The sequence below is a fragment of the Trachurus trachurus genome (assembly GCF_905171665.1).
Source record: "Trachurus trachurus genome assembly, chromosome: 12".
Taxonomy (NCBI): Eukaryota; Metazoa; Chordata; class Actinopteri; order Carangiformes; family Carangidae; genus Trachurus; species Trachurus trachurus.
In genome coordinates, this window is record NC_139908.1 from 5,785,235 (window position 1) to 5,812,760 (window position 27,526).

At 40.6% G+C, this 27,526-nt stretch overlaps 2 protein-coding genes across 4 annotated transcripts; both read right to left on the reverse strand.

The window, feature by feature from the left end:
• Positions 1-709: 709 nt before the first annotated feature.
• LOC310995234 (TNF receptor-associated factor 2-like) lies at positions 710-8,469 on the reverse strand (the record flags this gene model as incomplete). The annotated part of the gene is made up of 10 exons (XM_083984218.1): positions 710-928; positions 1,914-2,062; positions 2,154-2,331; positions 3,590-4,180; positions 4,938-5,012; positions 6,239-6,313; positions 6,407-6,568; positions 6,681-6,779; positions 7,164-7,242; positions 8,282-8,469. 10 exons carry the CDS (start codon positions 8,467-8,469, stop codon positions 710-712), a joined length of 1,815 nt encoding a protein of 604 aa, XP_083840344.1.
• A 3,496-nt stretch (positions 8,470-11,965) lies between these two features.
• Positions 11,966-27,087, reverse strand: LOC310994459 (GRAM domain-containing protein 2B-like). 3 transcript variants are annotated; one of them, XM_083983163.1, is made up of 15 exons: positions 26,604-27,087; positions 23,811-23,936; positions 20,442-20,529; positions 20,257-20,326; positions 20,051-20,154; positions 19,120-19,215; positions 18,971-19,042; positions 18,094-18,174; positions 17,858-17,969; positions 16,545-16,661; positions 15,525-15,603; positions 15,302-15,406; positions 15,085-15,169; positions 14,603-14,666; positions 11,966-12,690 (listed from the first exon to the last, which is right to left on the reverse strand). In XM_083983163.1, exons 1-15 carry the CDS (start codon positions 26,708-26,710, stop codon positions 12,662-12,664), a joined length of 1,335 nt encoding a protein of 444 aa, XP_083839289.1. In that variant the 5' UTR covers positions 26,711-27,087; the 3' UTR covers positions 11,966-12,661. The 3 variants fall into 3 exon arrangements, with proteins under 3 accessions (XP_083839289.1, XP_083839288.1, XP_083839290.1); XM_083983162.1 differs by having other exon boundaries at positions 23,811-23,939; XM_083983164.1 differs by lacking the exon at positions 14,603-14,666 and having other exon boundaries at positions 23,811-23,939; positions 26,604-27,085.
• Between the last annotated feature and the right edge of the window lie 439 nt (positions 27,088-27,526).

A 27,526-nucleotide genomic window follows, 5' to 3' on the forward strand; every position in this document is an offset into this window, starting at 1 on the left:
AACTCCACGTTTGTCTATGCAAATTCACTCGACACTGGAATTGAGAAGCTCACAATATCCACAATCTGCAAGGAGGAAAAAAAAAGAAGGAAAAGCTTAAAAACGGCGTCAAAGCCACCACAACGCTCTAAACTCTACTGTACGTCTACCGCCTGTAATCTACAACCCTGCGAGACCCACAACATCCCATAAAGAGAGGATGCTGTTCACCCTTCTGCCCCCTCCATCATCATCATCACATCTGCATCTGCCTCTGCATCTGCAACCGCTGCTTCACTTCACCTTCAACTGAAACTATGTGCAAGAAGACGAAGTCAGGTGACCTTTCATCATCACCCGTGTGTGTGCGAGCTGAGTCGTGCTGTGATGTCAGAAGCTTTTAAAAACAGGAAATAAATCTTTGCACACCTAAATGTACAGCAGTGACGGTGTGTGTGGGAGTGGGGTGGGCGATTTTTCTACTTCGCAAAACCACCGTGTGTGTGTGTGACGAAGCCAGCGCCGCCTGGACTGAGCAAACTGCAGCCGCGTGCAGCAGCGTCCAGTCGCAGGCACACGTCCCCCCGCCCCGACGCTCCGATGGGGGACGTTATAAGAAGCCTGAACGGAGCCCTGAAAGGACCACGGTTGAGCCAAAATGAAGCCGTATAATGGTCAAAGAGCTGCCATGTTGCTAAACTTGGACCCCCCTCGCCACCACGAAGCCGCCTTAGAGGCCGGTGAGGTCCACAATGGCCTTGATGAAGATGGTGTCGTCGCGGATGTAAGAGTTCTTGGCGTCGAGCTTGGAGAGCGGGCAGAAGAGCGGGCAGCCGCTGGCGATGTTCATCTCGCTGACGGGCCTCTGGAAGGACGAGGAGGTGACGTCGGGGCGGAAGGCGTCGATGATGTGCTCCCTGTTGCTCTGGTCCAGCAGCATCAGAGTCACCTGGACGGACGGAGAGCAGGAGGGGTCAAACTCAGGATGTCTCAGGGAAGAGTGGGTTAAAAAAAAAACATGCAAGGTTGTTCTGCAAAAACAGAGATGAACTAAGGCAGAAAGATCATCTGTGGTCAGACAGAATTAAAGCAAATATAGTAAAAGATTTGTTTCTCTTTTCTCCTCCTGGGAGTCAGAGTCAGAGTATATGTGAAAAAGTTTTAGAGAAATGTTGTGAGACTGAAACTTTTATTTTCTCTACATGTTTCCTGACACCAAAGAGACGATTTCCTTGGGTTTTCTTATCACTTTTAAAGGGATAGTTCAACATTTTGGCAAATTGGCCCATTGCCATAATCCCTATAGTCATAGCAGTAGGTTTGTTACCTTTACTTGTCGGTAATTGTTGGTGCAAGCTATTTTTAAAACGGCGGAGCAGAGCCGCGAGCTGCTCAGAGCTACGCTACGGAGGCTAATGGGATTTCTCCAAACTCATCAAATACACAATCCAACAACTCCAAAACGCTCTGGTGGACAAGTTGTGAGCTGCACATTCACCACACTATGAGATAATAACACAACTTTACCAGACAGAGTTGTTTTAGAGGTAAATGCAGAGACTGCTTGATGAAAAACTGCCCCTGAAGCGGTTTTGCATGAATTTACCTCTAAAACAACTCTGTCTGGTAACGTTCTGTTATTATCTCATAGCGTGGTGAATGTGCAGGTCACAACTTGTCCACCAGAGCGTTTTGGAGTTGTTGGATTGTGTATTTGATGAGTTTGATGAAGGAAACCAAGAAATCCCATTAGCCTCCGTAGCGTAGCTCTGAGCAGCTCACGATGATGCTCCGCCGTTCTAAAAATAGCTTGCACTGACAATTAAAGGTAACAAACCTACTGCTATGACTATAGGCAATGGGCCAATTTGCCAAAATGTTGAACTACCCCTTTAACACCTGTGTGTGTGTGTGTGTGTGTGTGTGTGTGTTACCTTCTGGTTGAAGGGCCATTTGAGCAGCGCGTCGCTCAGTCCTCTCATCACCACAAAGAACAGGGACAAGTGGCTGCCGCGCCCCGTCCCGTCTCCGTTCAGGTAGATCCTCAGACACATCTTGTAGCCGTACTTACTGGTGTAGAAGGCTGCAGGAGAGACAAGAGAGACGTGAAGCTTCTGCAGCGTCCAACATGGACCCGTGAAGACATTTACAGTACGATGACGTCGGCCTGTTACCTGGTGAGAACATGGCGGGCGCTCGACCGGCGATGGCGTCCTGTCTCTTCTTGGCGAAGTCGGAGATCCTCCAGACGAAGACGCCGTCGAAGGTGGTGGCCGACATTTCCCTGAGCCGACCCTCCATCTCGGCCACCGTCAGGTCCTTCAGCCCCACCGTCCTCTCCAGCTGACGCACCTGCACAGAAGACAACAACATCATCGTACTGTAGTTCTTCGTTTTTTATATTTACAGCTAAAAAATAAAAACTGAGCAGCAGTGAAACACTCTGGATGTTTGTAGTTTTGTTGGTCACTTTGGATTCAGATATGAAGTTTTTCATGACAGGAAAATGTCAGATTTGCTCCAAACTGAACCCAGTCTGAGTCTTTCGGGGCTGTTACATCATTAAAAGCACGTTGGAGCTTTGTGATGTCTAAAAATAGTGATAGTACAACATTAAAATAAACTTGTATTAATAGATGTTGTCACTGCTGCTCACTTGTCATTGTTTATTTTAGGTCTGACTGAGCTCTAAGTTTAGAAACTACAGCTGCTGAACAGGATGAGTGGATTCAGTGAGTGAGCTACAACTTAATGTATTTATACGTATATATTGACTCAGCTCTGAATTCTGATTTAAAGACAAATATCACACTTTGACTTTGACACTGAAAAGCAACAAAAGTGATGAAAATGAGTGACAACTTGCAACTAGTAGACTTTAAACCGAACGGCCCAATTTGGAATAAATAAAGTTGTTCTAAGTTTAAAAGAACAGTCCAACATTTAGTCAAATTCTCCTCTCACCATAATCCCTATAGTCATAGCAGTAGGTTCATCACCTTTAATTATCGGTGCATGTTGTTTTGAGATCGGCGGGGCAGAGACGTGAGCTGCTCAGTGAACACAATGGAGGTGAACGGTACAGGTCCCCTGTCCCTCATCAAACTCATCAAATACACAATCCAACAACTCCACAACGCTCTGGTGGACAAGTTGTGACCTGCACATTCACCACGCTATGAAATAATCATGTAACATTAGAGACAGAGTTGTTTTAGAGGCAAATGCAGCCGGAACTACATTCCAGACATGGCTGCTGGGCGGAGGGATTTCAAAAGTGCAAGTAGGTCCAAGTATTTGCTTCATGTGTCGTAACGTTGCATGATTATTTCATAGCGTGGTGAATGTGCAGGTCACAACTTGTCCACCAGAGCGTTGTGGAGTTGTTGGATTGTGTATTTGATGAGTTTGATGAGGGACAGGGGACCTGTACCGTTCACCTCCATTGTGTTCACTGAGCAGCTCACGTCTCTGCCCCGCCGATCTCAAAACAACATGCACCGATAATTAAAGGTGATGAACCTACTGCTATGACTATTATGGTGAGAGGAGGATCTGACTAAATGTTGAACTATCCCTTTAAGTCTAAGTGGTCTCAGTCCTACTTCACCTTGTTGCTCAGAGCCTCGATCTTGTCCTGGTCCAGTTTGTGCTGCCGGTTGCTGGCCTCCATGGTGGTGGCGAAGCGCTCCACCTCCCGGTTCAGGACACACACCACGTTCTCAAACGTCCCAGACTTCACCTCCAGCTCCGTGCACCGGCGGCCGAGCTCGGCCACCTTCGTCTTCTCGCTGTGCAGCTGCAGCTCCAGCGCCGCGCCCACCGAGCTGGGCAGAGGCGTGAAGGAGGTGGACACGGAGAGGGTGGGGGCCAGGGTGGGGGGCGGGGGCAGAGGGGCTGCAGCCGGAGGCCCCGGGGGGCCGGAGCTGGAGGAGGAGGAGGAGGAGGCGATGGCGGCGGCGGCGGCGGTGGCTCCCTGCACGGGAGGCCCAGAGGAGGAGGAGGTGCTGAGCTGGGAGACTCGGGCCTCCAGCTCCCTGAGCGACTGTTGGAGCTCCAGCAGCTTGTGTCCGGCCAGCTCCAGGCCCGGGGGCTGCAGCCCCTCCATGCTCACCTTCATGCCCATGATGTAGTGCAGCAGCAGGTTGAGGTGCTCGTAGGCGTAGCCGCGCTCGTGGTCGTGAATCTTCTCCTTCTCCACCTACAGGAAGCGGCACAACAACAGTTTTTACTTTACACACATAAACACAGCACAACACAGTTATTATCTGCTCTCATTTGAGTTCAGCCTCAGATTTCACTTCATAAAAATAAACATGTGTAATGATGAGACGCAGGAGATCAGACGTCCAATTTGAAACATCCAGCTCCAGATGCAGAGATGAAAATCAATGAGTTGAACAGAAAACTATTTTACGACGGAGTATTAGGGCCACATTGACAAATAAAAAAATCACAAACTTCGAGAATTAAGTTGTAAATTTACGACTTTATTCTCGCAATGTTATGACTTTTTTCTTGTAGGAAATGTACGACTTTATTCTCGTAAATTTATGACTTTATTCTCGAAGTCTGTGTTGTTGTTTTTTCTCAATGTGGCCCTAATACTCCGTCGTACTATTTTGATTAATAATTGTCTTGTTTACTTTTCAAGCTCAGACGCCACAAATCCTTCCAGCTCCTTATCAAGAGGATTTGATACTTTTACATGTTTATTAATAATTTTACAAATGTGTATTTATTTATTAATCATTTTAGAAATCAATGTTTTTATTCAAACTAATAATAGATCAGTGATATCATTAAAATAATTATGAGTTGCAGCTCTACATGGCCTGTTAGAGCTGTTTCTACGACATCTTCCAAAAATAATGTGATGTAATTATATCTATTCAGAGAAAAACCTGCTGATTATTTTCATGCAATCTTTTTCCACAATATAAAAGTCAGTTACTCACAGACATGTCACAGCCCACGACATGAAATCGACACGGAGTTCTGAATTTGCTGCAGAACTTGATGTGATCCACGTACTAGAAACAACAACAAAGGAACATGAGGTAAATACCAGCAGATAGAAAACATGTTGATGCAAAAACAGTCTCAAGTTTCTACATCGAACAATTATGTTTCTTTATCGTTGCCCAAATTTGGAGTAGCTGGGTTTTAGGGGGCGGAGCCAGGCGCTGTCAAGATGGCGTTGTTGGATCAGAACCAAGTCCAAATTTGGGAGCTTTTAAAAAAAATGTTGTTTAACGCACCGAGTAAATGTTTAAAGAAAAGTCTGTGTCTTGATGAAACACAACAGCTGTGTCCCAGTCCAGGAGCTGGATCCGCAGCCGACGGCGTCTACGGAGGAAATGGCTTTGGAGAAGGAACGCGACGGTCTAGCCTCAACGTCTGAACGTCAAACATTTGAAAATGGCTCCTCAGCTCTAGGTGGCTAATAATTAACAGCAATTAATGCTGCGTTCAAAACAACTTGCAAGTCGTAAAAAAAACGAGCTCCGAGTTGTCAAAGGTGAAGTGAACGGTGTCGAACTCGGAAATTACAGGTCGGAAAATCGGGTATCATTTCAGAGCCCCGATTTTCCGATTTGACATCAAAACATGGCAGTCTTTGTCTTAAACGGTTAGAATTTAAAAACTTTAAGTTATTTGTTAAGGCTTTGAAATAAGTTTATAATTAGCTGTGATTATTGTATTGTGTGAAATTGTCGTCCTTGTACGCAACGGAAATAACGTTTATCGGTTATCTAGGCTATAACGTTATATGTGCACTCATCTGCGGCCTCTTCATTTGCCTACAAAATAAACATAATTTACTGCTGCATATATTTTTCGTATTCAGCGATATACTGTATATATTCAGCTAATATTCAGCAAAACTTCCTTCGGGCATCCATGTTTTTTCTCTTCCGAGTTCCTGCAGCGTGAACGCAATGATTACGAGTTGGGAATTCCGACTTCTGAGTTGTTTTGAACGCAGCATAAGAGTTGAGGAAAAGGAGGAAAGCTGCTGCGGTGCATCCTCCTAGAGAAGGCCGGATTTGGAGGAGCCTTCGATTTTGGGGGACAGGCCTCGTTGTCACGGCGCTGTGTCGTCATCAACGCAGGTGCAGGTGAGCGGTCGTGCAGCTGCAGCTCCGTGGAGCGACGAGCCGCAGAGCCGCAGCTCCACGACCCCGTGACCTTCTCCGCTGCAGAACGTTCCCGTCCGGTCGGTCGGTCTACTCTGCACCACGTTTCACTCCTTCACCTTCTCTCTGGGTATTTTCTTCTTGGCGCAGCCTTCACAGATCATCGGGTACTTGGGGCAGATCTCATCATGTGCCTGGAGAGGAAGGAGAAGAAGGAAAAAAAAAAGGAAAGTGTGAGTGTTTCTGCTGCTGCTGCGACACGATGAGCGTCTTAAATCATTCCTAACCTTGATGTTCTTGAAGTGAAACGGCTCCTTGCAGTATTTGCAGTTGAGCGTCCTCTCCGGACACTCGCGCTCGTTGTGGCGCTCCTGCTCGTTGAAGCGGATTCGTTCTTTGCAGGACGGACAGGGGATGATCATGAACTCACACTTCCCCTCGTGGTTCAGCTGCACACACACACACACACACACACACACAGACAGAAGAGTGTGAGCCGGGCTGCAGGCAAACACACACACAGTGAAGACAGTGGAGTGTGTGTGTGTGTGTGTGTCTCACCTCGTACTCTTTGATGCTGCCTTTCCATGTGCAGTTCTCGTTGATGCAAGCGGCCGACAGGTTTTCCACTTCCCTTCGAACTGCGTTGTCAGGAAAAGCCTGAGAAAACAAGATCTGTTGTTGTCACACGGCGTTCGTCTCCTCTTACGTTATTACATTGATTATTTATGTTACAGGAAACATCTGTATTGAACACGTATTTTCAGTTTGTTTCTCTTCTCTCTGTGTGATCGGCCGAATCGTTTCATGGAGAGTGAATCTAAAAAAGCAGCAGAAGAACCTGGCGGCTTTTTCCTCTTCGGTCTCTAAAAGCGATAAAATATTCATACGACAGTGATTATGGAGCTATTTTATGACATTTTATAGAGGATTAATCAAGAACTTTTTTGCTCCAATAGAAGGTGTTTTAATGAAAATTCCACAAGAACCTCAAGAAATTCACTTTAATTCAACCAAAAAGTAAAAAATAAAGTTCATACTCACACATCCTTGTTTCAGAATCGACGTAGGATCCTCAAAAATATCCTCTTTAATGCAGGCGCTGCATTTCTGGGGTCCATTACTGCAATAAAATAAAAAAAACTGAAAGATTAAAAACAATACAAACACCAGATTCAAAGTACCTGAAAGTAACTTTTACAAAAGTACTTTACTTTCCATTGAGTGCAGTTTTATTCTTCTGTATTTACAATGGAAATGTTGTTTTAGTGGTTAAATGTGGTACAAAATATATATAGTCATTACATAAATTATCATGTGTTATTATAAAGCAAATGAAATGAGCTGTTATCAGATGCATCATATAAGTGAGACACACACAAATGCATCGTACTTTTAATATACTAAATACTTAATAACTGGTAATTCAGTTAATTATGGAAGACCATTGATGAACAAACGTTTCAGCCTGGTCTGCAAGTCGACAACTACAAAACTTTTTATTTTCCATTTTACAGCTGTTTGCCTCATTCTGTGCTCTATAATTTCATGATATCATAATGTGTGCAGCCTTTTTTTGATCTTACATAAACTCTGACCAGATCATACTGAACCCATTAAACCCATTGATAATTCATAAATGCTGTTTCTTATAATGATTCAGATCATTTTCCTCTGTAAAAATTTCAAAAATGTGTTTTGATTTTTTAAATAATACAGAAACCAAGTTCTGCTCTTCGTCTCCCTCCTGCAGTTGAAACAAAAGAGCCAAATGTTCCAGCTTTTATTTTGAAAGCTGGTGATTCAGTTCCTTATGGAAGTTGACAGATGCCAAACTAGCCAAATTTTTAACTACGTGATTTGTGCAGCTTTTTTTAGACGCATTATCATTTTCTGCTCCCATATGAACTCGTATCAGATCATAATAAACACAGCGACAATGAACTTCATTCATTAATGTTTTTACTTTTAATGATTCTGGTCGTTTTCTATGTAAAAATTCAAGAATTTTGTGTCAATGTGCTTTGATTTTTAACACCAAATTCTGAAGCAAATGCCACTATTGTTCCAGCTTTTATTTTGTGAATCATGGTCTAACAGGAAGTGCCATCCCGTCCCGCCCCGCCCCGCCCCGTCCCGTCCCGTCCCGTCCCGTCCCTCACCTCACGGTCCTGTTGAAGCAGTAGGAACAGAAGCGATGTCCACACTGGGCCTGGAACGGCCGTCTCAGGATGTTGTGGCAGCAGTTGCACAGGTGTTTATCCTCCAGCTTGTTGCCCAGGATCTTCTTGGGGAAGCCCGGCTTGTTGCTCTCCATGGACGAGGGCGGGGACGGCTCCTGTGTGGCCATGGTGTCTGTTCACACGTCACCACCTGAGGGGATGCAACAGGAAGCAAAGCGTTGGTTAGCTTGAGTGAATTTTTCCTGGAAACTGACTTACTCGTACTAATTTCCCTAAAATTTCATGAGTTTATGAATATTTTAATTTAATTTGTCCTTAAAATTTGAAAACATGAATGCAATTCACATCATTTTTTAATAAATCTATGATGGGAGTTTGCAGGAAATTAGCTGTAAAGTATGAAATAATAAAGAATCTGTTCAGTCTGATCGACCTCCTCGGATCTTGTACATGGTATTTACATGATTTCCTCAGGTGCACCTGAACCCACCACTGCTGCAATAGCTGAGAAAACCAGTTAATTGATTGACTGAAACAAACTGACTGTAATAACTCATTAAAAAACCAAGAATCCATTGGTTTCAGTGACAGTAACTCAACATTTTGGGGTTTTTAAGAGCTGGTTGGAAGAAAAAAAAGAAAGAAAAGTGTTAATTTGGGAGCGTCAGGGAACAACGGTGTGAAATTTCCACTGTTAATGACATATGATGTTGATTTGTGACGTGAAGAACTCAACTTCATTTCACCTTTGATGGAATAAAACAACATAAAAAACAAAAATAATCACAAATATTTCAATTTTTGCACCTAAATGTGCTCATTTGTAATAAAAATCTATATATTTATCCATATTTACATAAAACATCCACAGCTAGAGACAATAGAAACAATCCCAACGTCCTCGAAGAACCAAAAGTGAAAGTAAAATTCAGCTGCTGCAGTGTTTCTGTAAGAATAACATCATCATCATCATCATCATTATTATTGATCAGTTCATAACAACATGAATCTGCTGCACAGGAAGTGAAAAGAAAAGCGAGCGACAGCGGTTTGTGAGTGTTGAACAGGTTTGAGCTCTTCTGAAGCTGCTGCATATTGAACAGCCACGTATCTATCTACACGTGGATTTGTTTATGTTTCTTTTTCCTTGTCAGGTTGTAAAAAAAAAAAAAAAAAAGGAAAGAAAAATCAGCTGAAAGTACAGTTTGTTTTGGTTTGTAACACACACACACACACATTTATCCTGCAGCTATAGACGTTTCAAATCCTGTTAATTTCTCTAAACTCATCAAACGGCTTCAGTGAGTGGGATGATGGACAGATGTTGGTCGGTCGGTCGTCCAGCTGTGGCTCTGCTTCACAAACACACACACACACACACACACACATATACACACACACGCTGTTGGCTGTGAAGACACGAGTGTGTGATGAGTGTGAAATCTTCCTCCTCCTCCTCCTCCTCTAGCCATGGTTCCCTCTCTCCCTCTCCCTCTCTCTCCACCAGCTGAGGCCCACACCCTTTGTTTACATTCCCCACTCTGCATCCATGGTGGTGATGATGATGATGATGGTGGTGATGAAGCTGCCTTTTCCTCTCTGGTCAAACACACACACACATACATACACACATATACACACTCAGCTGGCTCGCTTCGGCTCGGCTCGGCTCGGCTCGGCTCGGCTCGGCTCAGCCTACCCAGTAACGCTGCTGCTGCTGACAAATCGCACATCCATTGTCTGTCCTCCTCTCTGCTTCCTGCTCCTTCCTTGTTGCTAAGCTATCAGCATCCTCTCAGTCAGGAGTGGTACCCAGCTCTCTCTCCTCTCCTCTCCTCTCTCCTCTCTCCGCCACGCCCCTTTCACCATCAGCGGTGCTCGTGAACAAACCGTTTAGTTGAGGGGAGAAAACCTTTTGTTTAAAACCACGCAGCGGCGGAGTTTGCACTTACCAGCTGTTTTTAACTGTTTTATCTTTATCTTTTTTATCCTCAGTCTAAACTGTCATCGCGCGCCGAGGCTGTGAAATCACTTTTTCCTCCCGGTCGCAGGTAGACGCTCGTGCCGTGTGCGGGGGGTGTCACGCGCGGTTCTGCAGCCGACCACAGGTGTTTTCTTCGGCGTTAGCCACATAATAGAGACGCGGCGGCGGCGGCGGAGAAGCGGCGGCTGTTATTGTCCAGTATCGCCATTGCACTTTCCAGACTGGGTGTTACGTCATGCGGTGGGCCGGGCTCCGGTTGATAGGCAGACGGGCTGCGGAGGCTCGAGCCCCATTGGTTAACGAAATTCAAGAGTGGGCGGGGCCTGTGTGGCGTAAGAGGCACAATAAATAATGATGAAAAAAAGAAAGAAAAAAAAAAAAAAAGCTCCGGCGGGTGACAACATCTGAGATTCTGTTACATCTGTTGTTGGTGGATAATGTTTCTGAGAGTAAAGTGTCAGAGTAAGATGATTTAACTTACATTTATTTTATTTTTTGGTTTATTCTGGATTAAACTCAACTCAACAACATCTGAAACATCTGGAAAATGGTTCACAACCTGTGGGTTTAGATAGATAGATAGATAGATAGATAGATAGATAGATAGATAGATAGATAGAAGAGCATCTCAATAAATGAGAATATCATGGAAAAGTTTATTTATGTCAAAAAGTGAAACTAATACATTATATAGATCCATTACACACAGAATACTTTACTTTATTTGTTTATTTGAATGGAACAGTGCGCATTAATGCACAAAAACATGTAGGCCTAAATGTGCCGGATTATAGCAAGATGCTAATTTCCCATGAACATAAAAACAGTTCAATAAGTAGTAGTACACATTACACATAGTAATGTAGACAACACAAAAAGGCAACTATGACAATGAAGAATAAAACATTTTATGTCTTTATTTATTTAATTTCTTCTAACCGTAATGATTATGGCTTACATTTAATAAAGACCTAAAATGAAGTATCTCCATAAAATTTAAATATTACAAAAGACCAATTAAAAAAAAATGCATTTTTAATATGGAAATGTTGGCCTTCTGAAAAGTAGCCTATGTCCATCTGTTCACTATGACTTGAACTACTTAAAGTGGACTTTTCCATGATATTTTAGTTTATTGAGATGCACCTGTACACAGACAAACTGTATATTGTCTTATCTCAGTCTGTAATAAGATGAGAGAAGCTGGAGAACGGCAACAGGAGGAATAAAAAAAAGAGAGAGTATTAATGGACTAATGTAGAGACGTCACCTGACGTCCTTGAAGACGTGACAATAAGAAATCACACGGTGCTGCTACGTCTTTATACTCAGATTAACACACACTAACCTCCTGTAGAAAGGTGATGGCCACGAACGCAGGTTTTTATCAGATCGTTTCCACGGTGATTTGTTTATTGAGTATAAAGCTTAATGTCTCTTCCTGAGACTGATGGATCATTATAAAAAGCCTCAGATGATTCCTGTGAGAGGAAGATGGAAAAACATTCAATTCTGCAACATAAAGATCTGAAATAATAAATTGGTTCATCTGTTTTTTTAAGAAATTAAAGAGAAGAAACAAGCAAACATTTATAAACTATAATGCAAACATCTGTCTAAATGAAAAACACTCTTGAAGCATCTCAGCCTTTTATTTAATAAAGCGAAGTAGAAAAGCATCAGTTGTCTCACAACTAGAAACACAAACTTACAGCTGAAATGTAAAACTGGACAAAATCTTCAGTTAGCTGAAAATCTCTTCAGTTACATGAACCAATCAGACTGCGATCAATAGATTTTGGCGACATTAACAGTTTTAGTAAAAAGTCCGTATTTACAATAAGACACAGATAAAATTGATCAGATTTTCTCTCATTTGTACGATTTTTTAACATCAATCAAACTTAAATGAAATTAAAAGATACAAACATCCAACATCCCGCTTGAATGACTAAGAAACATGACATAAATATCATTATTTGGCAATTTAACATTAAAACTGCACACATTGACCTTTTCTGAAATGTTTGGGAAACATTGACCTTTGGACCTTCACAGAAAATAAAAATCCCACCATCCTGAAATGTAAAATAAAAGCTCTCAGATAAATACGACACACGCTTCACTAACACTAACACACTGCTTCTGTTTACCCTCCAGTTCTACGTCCTGTCTACAAAGAGCGATAAAACAGTCCTGAGTGGAAAACAAAAGGGGAGAGAAGCTCTTATTGCACAATTTCAGTTAAAGTTCACGCCGGCTGCAGAAACCGATCAATCACAGCTGATCAAACATGATCACTGCCGATCAACTACCATGAAATATTAAAGATGAAGCCTCAGTGCAGAGGGGGCCGACGCTTCCTTTAAGTCTCTTCAAGCAGCTTCCGGAGGTTTCTCTGAATCTAGGACGACAGAAAGGGACACACGTCTGAAAACATGAACATTAAAACCACATTTAACTTCTGTGGAGATGGTTGTTAACTTGTTTTTTATCTTATAATGATTCCGATAATTTTCTCTGCAGAAATACTGTGTGAATACAATACAGACACCAGATCCTGCTCTTTGTCTACTGTACCTCTTGGCTATAAACCAAAACACCACTGATCCAGCTTTTATTTTGAAATCAAACAGGAAGATCTAAACAGTAGAACATGTAATGTGAAAACATTATGATTAAAACCACATCTGTGGAGAAAATTATTACTTTTTCAAACATCTACCGCTCTGGCATACTTTCACCTAGAGACTTCATTTAAACTTTAAAATGCAGACAAAGGTCCCATCTATTGATGTGGTTTCCCCCTTTTCGATAGGTTTTGTAGTTTTTGATCAATCACTGTTAAATGACCATGATCATTTTTGGAGAAAATTTTAGGTTTTAATAGGTGTGTATTGCACGGAATGTTCAGGGCTAGAGTGGCTGACATCATCAGCTAGAGTGGGAGAAGTTGCCTGAAATTGCCTGAAATTCTTCTTTTCCATGCTGCTCACTGCCACAAATTTCACTCTACACACATGATTTTTTTCCACAGTTGTAGACAAACTTGTCCTCTCTCTCACAATGTGCTCAAAAAAGCAGAGAGACTTGCAGAATTTGAATTATGAGCCTTCGAGTGTGGCCAGTTCCCTTCCTGCTGCCCATTGACTCCAATACAAAGTTTAGAGCTGATTTCCTGAGAAATGCAGAAGTGACTCTTTCTTTTAGTTCACAAAAGCTTTCAAAATATTTACTCTAAAAACACCAAAGGCATATCAACATGTTCGGGAAGTCCTCTGGTCGCTCACAGTCCACTTCTTATTCTGATAGGAGCTGCCGTTTTGTTGGAATATGCCCAAATGTGAGACCAGCACTGAGGCAGAAAATCTTTTTCCCGCCTTTTTTGCCTGCTTCTGCCTGGGTGTCTGTCTAGTTATCGTTGTGGCCTTCAAGCTAACGGCGGTCACAAAGCTAACGGCAGTAGCTAAGTTACGGCAGTAGCAAAGCTAACATCAGGACGTCAACTGTTAAAACCCTCCCGTTGTCGGACACGACATGAAACTACTCCAGTTAGTTCAGTCATGTTGTAAGATATGCTGGAAAAAATATTTTTTCATGGACCGTTTATTGAGTTACTGAGTTATTTAGTAGTATAGTTAAACAGGTAACGGTTAGCCCTGCCAATTTACGATAACCATGACTAATTACAAAAAACGTGCACACTTGTTTGTCCAATTATTGGTTTTATAGACTTTACAAACATCAGATTAGTCTAAACGGTGATATAGTGACGTGAAAAATGAGATATATAAAGCAAAACTCTCGTCCGTCACTATTGTTCTCATGCTGGTTTTCTACCCGGAAGTAAATGTAAACAACAAGGCGATTCGTTCTATACATTTATGTATGACATGTTCATAGGTTTTTTTGTAAAAACTTTGTAACTTTGTTGTGTGTTATACACTGTGTTATGCAAATATAGTTTTTTATCATTATCAAAGCTGTTATTATGTTACACTGGAAAGCCCCACTGCTGCAGCAGGAAGCCCGGCTCCAAGGTAGGAAATGTTTCTAAATTTGACACCTAAACATGCCTCATCATGGCACTACCTAGTGACAGTATATATACTGTACTATACTGTACTATACTGTACTGTATTGGTGTGTAGAGTATCTGACCTATAACAAAGTGAAACCTGGAACAGACCTGCTCCACCACCTCCAGGACAGTATAGATCTCATCTTATCCTATCTTATCTAACTTTCTCTGACTCCATATTGTGAGTTTGACTCAAACTTTTTCACTGTTCACTTATGATCAGTTTGTCAGTCACCTCCTCCTGCATGAGGTCCTCTAGAGCAGTGGGTCTCAAAGTGAGATCCAGGCACAGAGCGCTCCTAGAGGTCCCCAGCAAAGAGATGAATCATTTATTTTCACTACAATTCATGTCATCCAATGTATGAGAGAATGTATGAATGAATGAAGTGTTCATGGATTAAAACATCTGTATCACTTTATCCCATTACTTGAAGTCGAAATGCACTGGGGTATGCCTATTGTTGTTTCTTGCCGCTGTATTTAACTGTCTGTGACGCCCAAGTCAGATTTCCCTGTATGGAACAATAAAGTAAGTCCAATTTATCTAAAAGCTAGTCATCCTTCAGATGTGGGTTTCTGCTTTAATTTGTGTTTAAGGGTCAGAAATCAAATTGTCTTTGGATGTTGTGATCTCCTCCTATCACTCTGTTGTGACGTACAGGTAAACAGAAGATATAAAAGGTGTTTTATGAATCATATGAAATGTGCAAGACAAACCTTTTCTAGCTTGAACAGGTTGGTGGACAGTTCTCCGTAGATCTCGGCGTTCAGCTCGTCCTGAGATCTGCGGCTCACGGTGTTCCTGCAAACAAGATCGACATGGTACACTGTAACCAAATCATGTGTATGTGATGTTCATGGACCGCAGGAAAATGGAAAACAGCAGCGTGCAGGGTGCAGCTTCTCCACAGGGAAACGAGGGTCGGGCTCTTACTCGGTGCGAATGTGCTCCCCCACCGACACCAGGGAGTTCAGACGATGCTCCAGAGCCACGATCTTAAAGGCCATGTAGCAGGAGGACAGGACCAGGACGCCGACTCTGAGCAGAGACACACACACACACACAAACACATTAACACACAGCAGCAAAGAATCACTGACACGCCCCGAGAAAATGGAAATCCACACTGATCTCAGGTTCTCAGGTTTCCACTCACAACACCAAGTAGATGAGGAGGACGGCGTGAAGAGACACCGAGTTGGAGGATTTGTCTCCACGGGACGGTTTGACCGAACCTGTAAACAAAACAGAGACAAGAAAGAGGAGTGTAAAACAAGACGAGACAAGACAAGACAAGACAAGACAGGATAAGAGGAGAAAAGATGAGACATGACAAGACAAGATGAGACATCATAAGAGAAGATAATGAGACAATACGGGATTAGACAAAACCAGATAAGATCAGATGATGCAAGATAATATGAGACAAAACCAGATAAGATGAAATAAAATGAGATGAGACAAGTTGAGACAAGACAGGATGAGATCAGATGATACAAGATAATATGAGACAAAACCAGATAAGATATATAAGATACAACAAGATGAGATTAAATAAGACGAGACATAATCGGATAAGACAAGACGAGACACTAAGATCAGATGAAATACAACAAGATAAGATGTATAGATGTGAAATAAGACAAGATTAAAGTAGATGAGACAAGACAAGACAAGACAAGACAGGATAAGAGCAGACAAGATGAGATATGACAAGACAAGATGAGACATGATAAGACAAGATAATGAGACAATACAGGATAAGATAAAACGAGATAAGATGAAATATTCAAGATGATTTGAGACAAAACCAGATAAGATAAGATATATAAGATACAATAAGATGAGATTAAATAAGACGAGACATGATTGGATAAGACAAGACGAGATACTAAGATCAGATGAAATACAATGAGATAAATGTGAAATAAGACAAGATGAGACGAGATAAAAGACTATAAGATAAGACATAAATAAGAAATTTGTAATGTTGCAGCAGCAAAGCAGATATAAAATACTTAAAACTAAATAAATATACAACATATAAACAACAAAAACAGCAGCAGTGAATGGATGAAAAGTCCAGAATAAGAAGAGAAGAAACAAGTTGTTTCCTTTAAACACAACAGGGTTCATTATTGTATTTATGTATTTAAGATGAGCTCAGCTCTGGTACCGTTGTTGAGGGCGGTTCTGTGTTTCTGGGCTGGACTCTGGAGGTGGATGTCAGCGTGGACCGACACCTCTCCGCCCTTCACGGCGCCCAGGAAGGTGTCAGGCAGGCCGGGGAAGTCTGCTCAGGTAAAACACACACACACACACCTGTGAGTGAACATACTTTAAGAGGATGGACATTCAACAGATGATTTGTGTTTTCCTTGGCAACGTCTCAAATTTCACTCGGCTTCGTTCCACAGATCTGAAAACTAAACAGTGAGTGAGACACCGGACACCCGGAGTGAAGACAAAGTGTGAACAGCAGCAGCTTCACACACGAGTTCAGGCGTTTTGGGCTCGTTCTTAAATTTCACTGAAACTGTCACAACAGTTTCATGGTTCATTAAAAACTTCACTGTGTTTGTGAAAGGTCAGAAAACGACCAAAACATTTCAACTTTGTTTCAAAACTCAGTTTTTGTGTCAGTTTTTATGACGTCAAAATAAAAAGTTACTTCCTCAAGATGCTGTTTCACCATAATGGTCGCAAATGACATCATGAATGTGACTGACACTCCATAACAAAACAAAAGAAACATCCCATAAAAACAAAAAAACAACTTATGACAAAACAAAAACCTTTGTACCTTTTCACAGTCAGCTGCATAACACTGAATAACAACATGTACAGTACATATATTTATATCTCATCAATGTCATAGTTATTTATATGTCTGACAGTGGGTGGATCATTTTACAGGAAGTTTACAAGCTGTAAAAAGTCTTCACTGATCAGTTTCTGCCTTTTATTCTCCCTGCACTTTGTCTCTTTATTTATCGTTTTATTGTTTTGTTATTAATCTGCTGTTTTTTTAAAGGGATAGTTCAACATTTTGGAGCAGAGCCGCGAGCTGCTCAGAGCTACGCTACGGAGGCTGATGGGATTTCTTGGTTTCCTCATCAAACTCATCAAATACACAATCCAACAACTCCAAAACGCTGTGGTGGACAAGTTGTGACCTGCACATTCACCACGCTATGAGATAATAACAGAATGTTATGAGACGAATGGCCAAAATGTTGAACTATCCCTTTAAGCATTAGAGACACAAACGATTTTTGAGCAGATTTGTAAAGAAATTATGACCTGTTGTGAACCACAAACTGATTTTTTTTTAGAGATTTGAGCTTCATGTTCTTCTGGGCCAAAGTGAATGAGATAAAACTGCAACACGGTAGAGGAACGATGACGAAGGACAACACACAAACAGACACACACACAGATACAGACACACAGACACACACAGACACATACACACACACAGACACACACCGGTCAGTTTGTCGTAGTCTGGAGTTTGAGAGCCGGAGCTGCTGCTCTCCATCATCTCCTGACGCCGCTGCTGCACCACGCCGTCCAGGTCGGAGAAGTCTCTAGAGAAGTCCTGCACAATAAAACACACACACACACAGACACACACACACAGATGATCACATGACAGGAACTCGACTTATTTCTATAAACTGTTATAAATAAAGTGTTATTATATAAACTGCGGAGACACTGACCAGAGGCAGCGACGTGGGGCCGGCGACTCTGAAGCTGCTCTCACAGGAGGAGGTGACGGTGCTGCTGCAGGTTTTATCCACCTGCAACAACAACAACGTTTTACACACGAACATCAGGAAGAGACAGAAAATATCACTGTTTATAATGAGGAGAGGCAGAAAAGCTTCATGACAAAGGGTGACAGGGATAACAACGTGTTTATAGATGAGATATATTGTCTTTAATGTCACAGAGACAGAAGGAGAGAGGACAAGATCTGAGAGGGGTTGAAACCTAATAATGTAAATCATAATAAACTCTATTTACCTAGCGCCTTTCCTGACACTGTTACAAGGTATTTGCACAGATAAAAAAAATATAAAGTCACAACGAGAACGGCAACAAATCTAAACAAATAGAAAAATTCTGTAACTTTAAGTTTTTAATAGAGATTTAAAATTGGTTAGTGAGCTATCTACTGTATATTATCAGTGGATTCATTTAATAATCATTATTAGTAGTATTTCATATTATTTGTCATTTTTGCCTTTAATGTTTGTTGGTTTGGATGGTTGTTCAGGCTATATTATAATATTATGTGTTCAATAAACTTATAGACATAAATATGATTTTGTACAGATGTGAGTTGATCATCTTGATATTAATAAACTATTGTGTTACAGATGTTTTTACAGCTGTATTCTCATTTAGATTAAATTGACGATGATTAAACAGTTTATCATTTGGTTTAAAGTGTAAAGTTGTTTTTCTAACCAATGGGCTCAAATACAAAGACAGAGAATTAAATGTGACAATAGAGGAAAATCCTCACAGCTTACAATGTTTAATATTTATGCTATAAATGATAATAATAAGTTATAAGTGTGTTAGTGTTACCTCCAGGTGGATGCAGATGGACCGCAGCAGTTTGTAGGTGGTGTTTCGAGACAGGAAGGAGACGAAGACATGCTGGAAAACAGCAGCTAACAGTTATTTTTCTGTTTTTATAAACTTAGGAATAACAGTTTGTTTGTTTGTTAGTTCACCTGCTCGCCTGTAGTTTCAATCACCAGAGCGTTTGGCACCAACAGAGCAGTTTTAGTTTTCTTGATAAATGTCACGGACATCACTGGGATTGCAATCTGCACAGGAGGAAAAATATTATTATTATTTATTTAAATCCTCACTGAAGATTTCAACAATAAAACATAAGGTTAAATAAAGACTATAGGAGCCACATCTGTTTATTTGTCTTTCTCTTGGGTTTTCGTCAGGTGGCAGTAGAACGTTTTCTTTATTATCACGGGTGCAGGTAATCAGGTGACGCATGGGGTGGAGGATCATGCGTTTTTTACCGCTCGCTCGCCAGGCTCACCTCACCTCACTCCTTTGTTTTCCCACAGCATCACTTTATTAGTTCTTTTTTCATTAAAGGGATAGTTCACCCAAAATTCAAATTCAAAAATTAAATAAGTCTATGTTTTAAGCTTGTTTGTAGCGGAAGCTCCCAGCACTGCTCTTCCTGGTCTGTCCAAATCTCGCGCAATTTGCATTGACACCCAGTTCACGGCTCCGCAAATCGCACGAGATTCCAGCAGAGCAACACTGGGAGCTTCCGCTACAAACAAGCTTAAAATATAGACTTATTTAATTTTTTTCGGAACAATTTCTCATGTCGGGGCTTCAATACAAGAGGGACATTACAGACGAGCACTATGGAGGTATTTGGATGTTTTTTGGTGTGTCTTTTTGGACGAAGAAAAGTGAGCCCTGTTCACAACCGTCATATGGACATGCAGGGCTGAAATTTGAATTTTGGGTGAACTATCCCTTTCATCAAGTCATGGTTTTTGTTGTAATCCTTTTTTGTTTATTAAATGGGAACGTCACCCGAACATGGACCAGCGCATGGACAAAAACAGTCTCTCACTCCCATGCAGAGGGACTACAGGAGGGCAGGATAGTCGCTATACAGACCTTTGTGTCTTTGCCGAAGACTTTGGAGTGGAAACAGATCCAGTTGTCAGAGACGAACATTTTACCCTGATACAACATGTCCCTCTGCACAGCACAGGTGTAACCTAAACACACACACACACACACACACACACACACACTAATATCAACATAATTAACTTTCTCTTTCGTTTCACCCTCTCATAAAAACTTGATCTGTCACTCACTTTGTTTGAGGGATTCATCTTTGCAGACTTCCGTGAATAACTTGTGATACTGAGCGTTCGTCTTTGATAACTGAAAATAAAAAAGACACACATTTATCTAATAAATAAAAGTTTAAAGACACACAAAAAAAAAAAAACTGAAGTAAAAACTGTTTGATTAGATCACAGAGAGAGAGTGTCGTTACCTGACCGGACTGCGACTTCTTCCTCTCTAACTTGGTTTCAAAGTCGCTTGGAGTCAGCATTGGTGAAAGCTGCTCCACAGGTTTCAGCCTGAAGCGGAGAGAAAGGTCAGTGTTTATGGTGAAGTAGCATGGTAACACCTGAGGACAGGACAGGTGAGGCGAGGCAGCTGCAGGTGTGTGACTCTGTGGACCAGGATACGTCTGTCACGCTCTGCGGCTCTGCAACTGTGTCGCCTGCTGTGCTTGTGTAAGAGCTGCTGCTTCACACAGCAACAGGAGATCTGTCAACAACAGCAGCGAGGACGACTCACAGAGCTGCACCGCTCACACCCGACCCGCTCAATCATTAAAAACATAAACCTACAACATAAACAAAAAGCTGGCAGCTGTTTAGTCACACTGTCATTTTTTCTATGCAATTAAATTACTTAAGTACAGTAAAGTAAGTAAAGTTAAATTATTTAGATATTTAAGTAAAGTAAAGTGGAGTTCAGTCAAGTTATTGAAGTAAAGTAAATCAAGTAGAGTTAAGTTATTATAGTTTAGTTATTCAAGTAAAGTGAAGTTGAGCTGAGTTAAATTAGGTTAACGTAAGTTAAAGTAAAGATAAGTAACTTTTTAAGTAGCGCAAATAAAGTTAAGTTAAGTTATTTACGTGAAGTTGAGTTATGTCATTCAAGTAAAGTAAAGTAGGGTTTAATTTAAGTAAAATAAGACCGCTGGACGCTGTAAAGTAAAGTAAAGTAAAGTAGAGTTATGTTATTCAAGTAAAGTAAAGTTGGGTTTAACGTAAGTAAAATAAGACAGCAGGACGCTGTAAAGTAAAGTACAGTAGAGTTATGTTATTCGAGTAAAGTAAAGTTGGGTTAAGTAAAATAAAACTGCAGGACGCTGTAAAGTAAAGTAAAGTAAAGTTGAGTTATGTTATTCAAGTAAAGTAAAGCTGGTTAACTTAAGTAAAATAAGACCCCAGGACACTGTAAAGTAAAGTTGAGTTATGTTATTCAAGTAAAGTTGGGTATAACTTTAGTAAAATAAAAACGGAGGATGCTGTAAAGTAAAGTAAAGTAAAGTAAAATAAAGTTGAGTTATGTTATTCAAGTAAAGTAAAGTTGGGTTTAACTTCACCAAAGTAAACCACAAGGTGCCATAAAGTAATGTTATTCAAGTTGGGTTTATCATCAGAAAGTAAAGTGAAGTAGAGTTATTCAAGTAAAGTTAAGTTGGATTTAACTAAGTAAAGTAAAGTAAGTGAATGGGTTGACAAGGAGTTGCAGTAGCTAGTATCATTAGGTCAGAGATAGAGAGTATATAGAAAAATACACAGTTACATTGTTCGCTATAATATCATTTTCCAGCCCCTCAAAGTGCAGGAAAAACACAGTTTTTATTTGGAGCTAACCAACTGCTGATCGGCGGGCGCTAACCCTGGGCGGAGGGATACGTGAGTTAGTTAGGTCCAAATAAAAACTGCATTTTTCCTGCACTTTGAAGGGCTGGAAAAAATTATATTATAGCGAACAATGGAACTGTGTATTTTTTTTTCACGTAAAACCTCTTTTAGGCCACGAAAATAGGCCGTTTCTTTGGGTCTGTTCACAACACTGTATGTTGTAAATCTCTGGGCAGGGCTATGGGCTGGCGTTGCTAACGAGAGGAGTGCAGAGAGTCTTCTACTGCAATTAAAGTACTTAGGGGCTATTTGTAGATCATACTACCCCACTTTAAAAAAAATGCTACTATCCCTTTAACGTCGTAAAGTTGTTTGAATAGTTATTTAAGTTGTTGTTAAGTTGTTACATTATGTTAAGTTACTGCATGTTAGAATATATTATATTATGCTCTAAGTTATAACATGAACTTTTCTCCCTGATCAAAACAAGTAATTAAACCCTTTTATTTATCTGTTTTTGATCCAGTTACAGATGTTTACAGTCATGAAACATGATGTCATGATGATACTTGAAGTAAATATTTGACCGAAAGAGACTTCATCCTCGTGACCTCGTGTTTTATCTTTTAATCGACCACAGAGATGAGTAGAAATCACACGTTCTGCTGTTTCCACGTGTCATAACAAACCACAGAGTTTAGATTCAGTAAATCCAGTTTGTCATAGTGCGCTAGCGCTTTATAAATATTTGGTGGAACTATCAATTATTTCCTTTAAACAGAAACCTGCTGATCCGATCATCCAAACAGATATCATTTACAATTTATAAAAACAGGAAATCATCTGACAGGAGAAGCTGGAAACACTTATTTTATAAACTCTTAATAATAAATGTCTGACATAAGAAGGTCATCAGTGATATAAATACAGCTATAAAACCTGTCATGTTGGTGTAAATGTTGCTTCTTCTTGATAATAAATAGTTTACAGTCGCTCCGAGGTGAAGCAGCAGCTGGTCTCAGGTCAGTGTGAGTAAGGGCTAAAGTAAGAGTAAGAGTAAATTTATTATTCTTCACATCAATGAATTACTATAATTTTTTCTAAATGAATTTAAGGAGCTTTTAACTCTTGTTTCTGAGAATTAACTCTTTGAAAGCAGCTGCACTGATGTGCTGCTTTTAGGGGTTATAGGGTTTCCTTCTTTGACAAACACAGCTTGTGTCCAATAGGATTTTAGAAAAAGAAAAGAAAAAAGAGCAGACCTGAAAGTAACGAGTACTTTTCAGCCTTCCTAGAAATTAACTCGAGTAAAAGTAAAAATATTTGTTTTGGAAATGTATTCAAGTAAGAGTAATAAGTACCAAAGAAATCTAATACTCAAGTAAAGTACAAGTCCTCTGGATATATAGTTAAGTACAGTACTCAGGTACATTTACATTTACTTACATCTATTTGTTGCTCGGTTCATGTTTCAGTTTGTCTTTGTATGTATGAATGTGTTTGTATATGTTTTTATATGTATATGACTATATAGAGAGATAAAGATTAGTAATCATATGTTAGAATAAATCTATATGTATATAAATATATATTAGAATAAATCCAGTTAAATAACTCATAAAGTAATTTATTGTATAGACTATAATGACTAGATAACTTGATAGATACTTTATGAATAAGGGGTGGGAGTAAATAAGTTTTACTTTTTACTTCTTCCCACTCCTTTTTGGATATGAAAAAAAGCAAAGAAACAAACAAAAAAATCAAATTATCTTTATTTTCAATGTATTTATTTTTTGTTCATATGTTGTCTTTGCAAAGTTTTTATTTGTTATGTCTGTCCATTTCTGTATTATGTTTTATTTCTTTTAACATGTCCGAAATAAACTTAAACTAAACTAAACTAAATTAAATTTACTCCATTACTGTCCACCACTGGTGTGAGCAGCCTCCTCCTCCTCCAGTCTCCTCCTCACCTCTTGCTGCCGGGTTTCTTGCGGCTCTGTGGGGGGTCTGACTCCGGGTCCAGACACAGGTGGAGGTCTGCAGGCGACCGCCCGCGCCGCCGCTGCCTCCTCTCGGCCTCATTCTCCACCTCAGACCTGCTGGACATATAGACACGACACGGGAGAGATCGGTCACACAGACTCTAGTAGGACTCTGACCGGACTGACAGAGCTCCATCAGGAAAAACAAAACAAAACAAAACACTCTGTGGTTGTCAGTGGTGGACAGTAATGGAGTAAATGTACTTGAGTACTGTACTTGGTGAAGCAGCATTTAGCTGTGATGCTGCACACAACTGGAACAAACTACCAGCAGAACTGAAATCAGCCCCAACTGTAAGCACTTCTCTTTTCACGTGCTTATAGCTGAGAACTTAAAACTTTATCTATTTTCTTTTCTTTTACTTTTATTTGCTCTTGCTTTTTACTCTGTTTTTAGTGTTTTGTTTGTTTTTATTCTGTCTTATGCTTCTTTTTTTAATGTTTTGTCTTTATGTAAAGCACATTGAGTTGCCTTGGTATGAAATGCGCTACATAAATAAAGATGCCTTGCCTTGTACTTAAAGCAGAAGTAAGTGGTCCGGTCGTTTTCGCTAATGCTGCGTTCCAGGCAGGCTTTTGAAATCATAAATATTAATAATTAATTATTAATATATTATAATTAATTAATATAAATATAGCTTCAAGTCACAACTTACGACTTTGTAGCGTTCCAGGCAACCCACTCGTGTTTTTCCGACCTGTTTTACCGGTGAAAGTCACTATAACGGCCACTCGTAACTTCCGACCGGTGAACTCGTACCAGATCGAACTGGTACGACTTCACGGTCGGAAAAATACGAGTTTCCTTGAACGCACCATAACAGTCCTCGTCGCTACGTCACCACATTCACGGCGTCCCTTGGCTGCACACACAGCCCTGCATGCCGTTCTCTCTCCTCATTGGATAAAAACTGTAGGATACGAGAAAAGTTTTCTCTTCGGCTCAGAGCAGAGCAGAGTGACTGACAGACCCGTGTTTCAGTCCAAACACTCTATGTAAGTGATTGCTGTCGGAAGATATAACTATTTAAGACTTATATTAACACAAATATATCACTCACTTCTGCTTTAAAAGGTCCTTAAATTCATTTAGAAAAAAATATAGTAATTCATTGATGTGAAGAATAAGACATTTACTCTTACTCGTACTTTTACTTAAAGTAAATTTAAAAGCATGTACTTTTGGATACTTAAAGCAGAAGTAAGCGATCCGGTCGTTTTGGCTAACTTCCTGTCAGCCGATGGAGTTAGCAGTCCCCGCCCTCGTCCCTACGTCACCACATTCACGCGCATCCCTTGGCTGCACACACAGAGAGGACCGCCCCTTTATGCCGTTCTCTCTCCTCATTGGATAAAGGTTGTAGGATACAAGGAAAGTTTTCTCCTCGGCTCAGAGCAGAGCAGATTGACTGACAGACCCGTGTTTCAGACCAAACACTCTATGTAAGTGATTGCTGTCGGAAGATAGAACTATTTAAGACTTAGACTTATATTAACACAAATGGCTTACTTCTGCTTTAAGTACCTTTAAAAGAGTAACATGTCGACTGAGCTACTTTTACTTGTAACGGAGTAAATTTTGACCAGTAGTTGTACTCTTACTCAAGTACTGGGGTCAAGTACTCTGTCCATCTCTGATGCTTGTTGGAGAAAACTTTCGCTAACACTTTACTTGAATAGGTATTCATAAGATTGACATAACAGCTGTCATAAACATCAATGAATACTTATGACATCTGTCGTTAAGTGTCATTCGGTAAGTTATGTCACTTTTAATGCAAAGTTGACATTATTTGAGATGTCCTTGTTATGAGAACTTGACATAATTTTTTTAAGTTTTGCAATTAGGTCTGCTATGACAGTTTAAATTGTCTTTATGTCAAGTTGTCAGAACAAAAACATCTCAAACAATGTCAACTTTGCATTAAAAGTGACATAACTTACCGAATGATGCTTAACGACAGCTGTCATAAGTATTCATTGATGTTTATGACAGTGTTATATTATATTATATTAGCCTATAATTATATTATGTATGTGCGCTAGATACCTGAATTTCCTTTGGGATCAATAAAGTATCTCTCTAAGTCTATTTCTTTCATAATTAGCAATAAATCTTCATGGTCAACAAATTCTACTATTAACTTCTACTATCCTTTGAATTAAAGTGCCAATGTTATGCTACTGTAACTTTTACAAAATTACTGATAATCACAGAGAAATAATATGTAAACTTAATTGGAAATTAATTTTAAATAAATAAGAATTGGCTGATGTTTATCTGTACAAAAAACACAGATATGAACTTGACATATTTTTTTAAAGTTTGGCAATTAGGTCTGCTATGACAGTTTAAATTGTCTTTATGTCAAGTTGTCAGAACAAAAACATCTCAAACAATGTCAACTTTGCATCAAAAGTGACATAACTTACCGAATGACACTTAATGACAAGTATTCACTGATGTTTATGACAGTGTTATGTCAATCTTATGAATACCTATTCAAGTAAAGTGTTACCAAACTTTCTGCTCCGCGGCAAAAGCAAAAAACAACTCTGCCCTTTAATTCAAATACATTGTTTGAGGCAGGATGTGCATGCAAAATAACCACAATGCATTAGGCCTGACTGAGCCTCCTCCTCCTCCTCCTCCTCTGCGGCCGGAGCAGCGGACTGACTCGGCCTTTTCCTCTCCTCCATCTCCTCCTCCTCCACACTCACGTCGAGCGAGTCCCGCGGGAGTCCCGGTGGCTGCACGGCTGCTGCTGCTGCTGCTCCGGCGGCGGGGCCAGAGGGGAGTCCGCCGGCTCGGTCATCAGCACCATCATAGTCGTTAAAGTCCGCTCCGCTCATGTCCACCGGACGCCGCCTGGCCTGGCCTGCATGGCCGCCCGCATCGGAGCTTCAGGAAGCCTGGGAACAGAACGGAAAGTTTGGGAAGACCGACGCTCGATGGAAGAACGAGACAGAGGAGGAGCCCCGAGGGGAGGAGGAGGAGGAGGAGGAGCGGGGAGCGGCAGCAGGAACAACAGGCTGGATCCCGCTGGAAACTTTTTAAACCGTCCTCACATAGTTCACTCTCTGATATAAAACACTAAAAAGTTGAAAGAAAAAAAGAAAAAAGAAGGAATCACTTCCCAAAAGACATAAAGTTATAAGAGTAAATCATGCGCAACTTTGGATTGTGCGTAAAATCTTTGCGTAACGTGCGTAAATAAAAAACAAAAACAAAAAAAACTTTCCGTTTCACTTCAGTAAACTGAGTCACTGTGGTTTGTTTGAACTTGTTTGTTTTTAGATTCACAACTTTTTTCCACCACACAGACTGTGTTGGTCAGGTTTGTCCAGCAGGGGGCGGCACAGTCCAGATGAACTTTACAGGGGAGTTTCAACAGGCAGATAATGTAGTAGAAGTGTTAACGTTGGTTACGTATTGTAACCCCAGATTCTATGAGTATGCTGTCTTTATCCAACAGATACAGGAACTGGTTCAGATTCAGAGTTTATGTAAATAATATGATGACATTTCAAAAATAAAATGCCTTTTTAAAGATTGAACCCAAAGTTTTTGCTTCATGAACACATTCATACATTTATCATTCAACGAAAAGTCCAAATAATACACATTTATCTGATCTGGGCTA